The sequence below is a fragment of the Arachis ipaensis genome, chromosome B10 (genome assembly GCF_059453495.1).
Source record: "Arachis ipaensis isolate K30076 ecotype BB chromosome B10, ASM5945349v1, whole genome shotgun sequence".
Classification (NCBI taxonomy): Eukaryota; Viridiplantae; Streptophyta; class Magnoliopsida; order Fabales; family Fabaceae; genus Arachis; species Arachis ipaensis.
Window position 1 is genome coordinate 133,243,254 of NC_142435.1, and position 7,062 is coordinate 133,250,315.

Genomic DNA, 7,062 nt, shown 5'->3' on the forward strand with positions numbered 1-7,062 from the left:
TTAGCATCGTTTATATTTATATAGCATATCTGTATATTAATTGTAGGATTCTATACTTTTATTACTTTGATTCTTCTGGTACCTATATATACCCCTTGTACATTGTACTTTTCATCACACTCTATAATACACAAATCCTTTCTCTGGTTTAGTCTCTTGTTTCTAACAGATGGCATCATGAGGTGCATTATGACATCATTTGGTTGATGTCTAGGTTTATAAAAAATATGAACACAGTTATACATATTTAGTGTTTGTTTTGTGAGACGTAAAGAGAGAGAGAAAGACAATTACACATAAAAGTGCATATAATACATTAATACGTCTATTTTCTGTCTTTCTGAGATAATGAGACATAGCTTTTTAACCTGAGACACAATATAAACTTTATTTTTGGACGAATTCGCTCTTAATATTTTTTGAAAATTCTAAATTTAACCTCATTCATTTAGCCTTTTCACTCACTTCCCATATCTATCTTCTTCTTCATTTCTTCTTCTTCTTCTTCTTTAAATTTGACGGCAAAACTCCTCTAGTCTCTACAAACTCGTCATGCCTTCTTCCCTCGCCATCACTGTTGTCACCCGTCGCAAATCTGACCATAAAACTCCTCTAGTCTATGTGCCTCTACATCTTGTTGTGCCTTCTTCCCTCACCGTCATGGTTGTCATCACATCGCCCCCACCCTCGCTATTGCAGGTCGTCACTACCACGAGTCTCACTGCGTCACCGCCGTCATTTTCCAATCTATTCCAATACTTCCCCATCACCTTCTTGACTTCTTTGCTTCTACCATTTTTCAACTCCCCTTTTTTTTCCCAGATTTGTACATCCCTTTCACCTTCATTTCTATTTTTTTTATTCCTAATCAACTTTTTATTTTTAAAATATAATTGTTGAAATTTTGTACTCTCTTTCAATTTTTAATTTAAATTGTTGAACTAGTGATTAAATTTTGTTGATGATATTAATTTGAATTGAGGTTGAAAATTTTGGCAATGGTAGTGGAAATAAGTGATAGTGATGATAATGGTGGTAGTGGGGGTTAGACTTGGGGTAAAACAGACATTTAAATTAAATAACTATGTCTTGTATATTATCACCAAACATGATAAAAAAAAATTGTGTATATATGTATTTCCTTCTACTTGTGTATTATTTGTATTTATGTCTAAAGGACACCAACTAAACACAGCATATTATCTACCGCATATGAGACTCTGAAACCTTTTTGAAAAAATTAATAGAAACTTTCTTGAAGTTTATATATGAGAAGTTAGATAAGATTACCTTTAGGTAGTATATGCTTATCTAAGTTACTTTATAACAAATGTTAAAGGAATGACCAAAATAGAATGAGAATAATTCTTTCGGGACTACTCGTAAATTCTTTAACAATTTGTATCAAACACTAAATAAAACGTTGATATTTTGATCAAGTAACGTCACTCATGATCTCTTCAGAACAAATCGTCATCTGTTCATTTGTTCATCAAAAGAGAAACACTAAACACTAAACAGAACTTGAAGAATTCTAACAGTCACTATAAAATACATCAGAACACAACTATGGACAGTGAAAATCCCACAACTACAGACTCACAATTCAGCTTAAAAGTGAAGTCACAAAGTCCCCTATGCATTTCATTAACGCTTGGGAGGAACATACTGAACGCGCTCGTCTTCACATATGGTCTGCAAAAAAGGCATAACAAATCAAATATTTGTCTAAAGCTCAATAGAAGTTAGCAATTTAAACATTTTCCCTTCTCCAGAAATAATGAGACAGGGTTAGTTGTTTTCTTTCTCCACTAGAAGCTCAATAATCAAAATAAACACACCAAGGTGTTTGTCTTCTTTACTAAAATCAATACAAAAAAACGCCCAATCCCTTCATAAATCACGAGCCAATCACCAAAGGAAGGTCAGAAGGAAAATCTAGTGACTAATATGAAGAGAAAGACTCTTGAATTCATGTGTTTGCCTCCAACCAAATGCATCAGAAGAAATTACATACAGGCCACAATTTATGCGACTTATTAACATACTACTGGTTTGATATATATTTGATAAAACTATCAACATTGTTGGAGTTTGAGTTTACACGAGAGGAGGACATAATACTTCATTACTAGCATTTATCATCTTAGTGCCCACTATCATGATTATGCCCTCGTAACTAGCAGAAGAATGGCAGGTAGGCAAAATTTAGCAGCCAATTAAATAATGTGGATTTGATGTATTGGCCAAACATTTATTTGTGAAATTTTGTAATGGAAAAAAAAACCAGATATCTACTCATTAAAAATTCAAACACCGCCAAATGTGACTTTTTTTCATTTTCTTTTCCAATTTACACATTCATCCAATTGCATAGTGGCATACCATTAAGAATTTACTTTTTATAATAAATATCTCAAAAGTCACGCATATAATAAGATGCAACTGGTCGACAGCATAAAATACATTACCAGACAATGTATCAAAATTAATCACTAAAAATTGAAATCACTCTAACTAATATAATATTCTGAAACCCATATAGACTAATAAAAAAAAAATCAAACCTGTAAATCTTCAGGAAGAGCCTCTGAGACAGCAAGAGTATAAACACCAGGAACAAATCTTCCTGCAACATATTCAAGTTCAACCTAAATGCCACAATACAAATGCTATACAAGATCTCTATGTAAACATTCAATCTACACAGAATCCCTTTTTTTCTTTTCCTCTTTTCAAATCACTTCAATTGCCATGCACTTTGGCCGACTCCTTGTATTGGAATGTGAAATTGGCCAAAATGATCAAACAAGTGCAAGACTAATCTGTAGTTATAATCCTTATTTGTGTGCTTATACATGTAATTATTATCAATGAAAGCCTAACTATAAAAGTAAAATCTAGGTCCAATTAAAAAGGGGGAAAAAGAATAAAAGGATAACAATAAAATGCGAAACTCCACGTTCCAAATTACTACTTCCACCAAAATATTGTAAAGCAGAAGCATAATTGAAAACTGAAAGCCAAGGAAAAGCAAGCGATAATTAGGAAAAAAGTGTATCAAGAGAAACACTAAACATACCAATACGTAACCAGCGGGCAGCCCAACTCCTGGTTGGATCCATGACTGAAATGATCCTGTGGCAAAATTTAATGGAAAATGGAAAACAAAATGAGCACTGGCAAATTCAGGGTGAAGTGAGTTCAGCTAAAAAAAACTGGTAGTAACAAACCCATTAAAATTGGGGGTGGTGCAATCAACAACACGCTCGTGATCTTCTTCCATCTTAAAGAATGGGCAGTTCTCACAACCTGATTCTCTGAACTGTACAACGAAAATCAAATAGTTAGAAAAAAATGCAAAAAAGAGAAAATACAAAAGGGAAGGAGAATACAACCTGATCATAGGTTTTGACAAGGCGGCAACGAAGACAAGCCCTCAACTCATGGCCAAAGCTTGTAGGGATTTGTGCAGGTGCACTTGCCATTTTTGCAAGCTCAAAATATTTGAACTGAATATTCAATTGATTCAAATGGTTGAGATCATGATTAAACCCAAACTATTCAATGATTAAAACTAAAACGTTGTCTAAATATGATATGAAAGAAATCACACACATAACTCGCCCAAATTTAGCTACATTATTCGATAACTGCAAACGAGACTGAGTTGAGTCGAGAACATTCATGTAATTTCAGAAGATTGAAACATCTACATGGATTAAATAGCATTTTTGTGTAATATCATTAACCCTAACTATAACTATATAGCTATAAATAAGTAATTTAAACCTAAGTCCTTCAAATATCAAAGGATGAATTAGGGTTTTGCCTATTATAGCTCATTTCATTTACAAGATGAAAAAAATTGGTAATATTTCAAGAAAGAATAACAATGGCAGAACAAGAAGGGTACCTACCGCCGGCTCCACCGCTTACGACGAGGTCTCCGCCGCAGTTAACTGCTCCTCTCTCTTTGTCTCCTCGCCTTCAACCTCTCTCCCTCCTCTTTTTTACGATGACATTCACAAATAGTAAACTTCAACCCCCCTTTCGTTCTTTTGATAAAATGCATTCTTTTATTTTTATTCTATTAAAAAAATAAAGTATATTTTTGTCTTTAAAATTGGGTTTTTTATTTTAATAAATTAATTAATTATAATAATTACCGAAAATAAATAATTTAAAAAATATTTACCATCTTTCCCTTATCTCAGATAATTTTGTGAGATAAGAGAGAAGCATGCAATACAGTGTAAATTAGATAAATATCATGTAAACGAGATACATGTATTTTTTAAAAAAAAAATTAAAAATAATAAAAAATATTAATAACTCATCAATAATCCAAAATTTTAGCAGGTAATTAACACATAAAAAAGTAGATAGAAGAGATTAAAATGGATAAATTTAATAAATTAGTACTAAAAAGGGTTGATGGAATAGTGGGAAGAGAATTAAAACGGTTATCTACCATGTGTATAGTGGGAGATAACGTAAGAGATAACAATTTTAATTCTCTTCCCACTGTCCCATCAACCTTTTTGAGGAATTTGGATCTTCTAAAATTTGAATTTCACTTTACAGAGTAAAGTGTGATCTTCTACTCTTGAATAGTTTCTCTTTCATATTTATTATTGGTCCCACCTATGAAATAAATGGTGAGAAATCACACCTTACTCTCTAAAGTGAAATTCAAACTTTAGAAGATCCAAATCCCTTTTTGAATACTAATTGATCAAACATATCCATTTTAATCTCTTCTACTAACTTTTTTATGTACTAATTACATGCTAAAAATTTGGATTATTCATATTAGAATAAAATCAAAAATAGCCCCTGACAATTACCTCGAAAGACAATGAGGCCCTTAACAAAAAAACCTAATCCGGTCCCTGACAATTACTTCAAAAGGACAACGAGGCCCATGTGCCAAAAAAAGTTAATGTTTTTTTTGGCACATGGACTAATCAGTCCCAAAAAAATATCGGATTGGGTGTTTTTTTTCTTGGGAGCCTCGTTGTCCTTTCGAGATAATTGTTCAGGGCCAAGTGGGGTATTCACTCTTGATATTATTAATATTTTTTATTATTTTTAATTTTTTTTTTTTAAAATACATGTATCTCCTTTAGACCTTTACACTGTAAATGAGATATATATCTTGTTTACACTGTAAACGAGACTTGTTGCATACTTCCCTCTTATCTTATTTACATACAAAATTATCTCATTTACAATGTAAACGTCTAAACGAGATAAGAGAGGGGTATTTATTTCGATAAATATTTTTAAAATTATTTATTTCGGTAATTATTACATTTATTTAATTTATAAAAATAAAAAATTCCTTTAAAATTTGATAAAAATTAATTTTATCCAAAAAAAAATTATTTGCATTAAATATATTTTGGCAGCTAATTTAAAAAAAAAATATTATTTTTTGTTCTTAATATTTGTAATAAGTCCTATTTGTATCTTTAAGGTTTGAATCGTTCTATTTGTATCCTGATGTTTATAAAAATAATTCAATGTTATCCTGCTATCAATTATACATCATGAATTTTAGTTAGAATTCTAAAAAATTTTTTTCAAAGTTAGAATACAAATATTTGGACAGAATCGATGATCCACTATGGATAATAACTTATCAAAAGTTAGAAACTAATTCCTGCAATACTTGTTTAGGGACATAATTGAACCTGAACACAAATAGTGGGTACAATATTGAAATTGAACATATCTAAGTGAGATCTAATTGAGAATGAATACATTCAAGTGAGAATAATTAAAAAATACAATCTGATTTATTAGTATAATTAATGATAGAGTACAATGAATATCACTTTTATAAACATTAGAGAAGAAATAGAACGATTTAAATATTGAGGACAAATAGAATTATAAGACTTACTCCAAGCATTGGGACAAAAACGATACTCTACTATTTAAAAAATTTAGGACCAATTTAACAATAATTTCATAAGAACAACATTTAACAAAAATAAATCAAACATAGTTATCATATATTATTTGATATAAATCGAAAACTTCAATAATATAATGTGTAAAATACTTAAGAATATTTTTAAAATTTTTAATAAATTTTAAGGACAAAAAATATACTTTATCCCAAAAAAATATTTATTAGTATGAGAATTAAATTTTTAATATAATGTGTAAAATACTTTACGTTATCTAAAAAAAATTACATAACCATCCAATCGTATTTCTTTTTCACGATAAATATAAAAATAATTATTTTATTAATATGTAATATTTAATTAGATGTATATATTATTAAAATATTATTAGAGTTGTTAGTAGTTGGGAGTTAAGTTAATAATAAGTAGTAGTTAGTAAATGGATATTTATGAGGTTAGTTAGTACTTAATAGTATTTTTAGAAATAGGGTGACTTTTGTATCATATAACAACAATTTCAACACAACAACTTCACATATAATATTATCTTTTTATTCCGCGCTTCTCCAATTAGTAGATGGATATTTATGAGATTAGTTAGTAATATCCTTATAAATAGGATGACTCTTATATCACGTAACAACAACTTTAACACAATAATTTCACATATAATATTATATTCTTATTCCGTTCTTCTTCCTAAAATTTAACATATATAAAAAATTATTTATAATGTATGTCAATTAAATTATTGATATGAATAATAAAATATCAAAAACTAAATTTAAAATATTATAAAAAATAAATTTTCAATTTTAAAATTATAATATTTTCCCTAATCAACTTCTCTTTCCTAGGTTTAGTTCCTTTTTTTTTCATTCAAGATATATTTTTAAGATTTCTAAAAATGTTGAGAATGTAATGAAAAAAGATGTTATAAAAAATAAAAGACGTATTGATTTGATTATTTTCATTTAAAATATAACATAAATTTAGAATGACATATTAAAATATTTTTAAAACTTAATTTACATATATTGTCAATAAAAAATAATTTTACATGAAGATTTCATCCTATTCGATGTCCAACTTCATTAATGAGGATGTGAGGAGCCGATGGCACTAAGTCGCTAACAAATAG

General features: G+C 29.3%; 1 protein-coding gene across 2 annotated transcripts; it reads right to left on the bottom strand.

Annotated features, from left to right (window-relative positions):
• Window positions 1-1,406: 1,406 nt before the first annotated feature.
• LOC107624068 (transcription elongation factor SPT4 homolog 1) lies at window positions 1,407-4,056 on the bottom strand. Of its 2 annotated transcripts, none has more exons than XM_016326512.3 (6): window positions 3,921-4,056; window positions 3,399-3,512; window positions 3,234-3,325; window positions 3,083-3,138; window positions 2,568-2,629; window positions 1,407-1,695 (listed from the first exon to the last, which is right to left on the bottom strand). In XM_016326512.3, the coding sequence occupies exons 2-6, from the start codon at window positions 3,486-3,488 to the stop codon at window positions 1,648-1,650; spliced, it is 348 nt and encodes a 115-aa protein (XP_016181998.1). In that variant the 5' UTR covers window positions 3,489-3,512; window positions 3,921-4,056; the 3' UTR covers window positions 1,407-1,647. The 2 variants fall into 2 exon arrangements, with proteins under 2 accessions (XP_016181998.1, XP_016181999.1); XM_016326513.3 differs by having other exon boundaries at window positions 3,917-4,051.
• Between the last annotated feature and the right edge of the window lie 3,006 nt (window positions 4,057-7,062).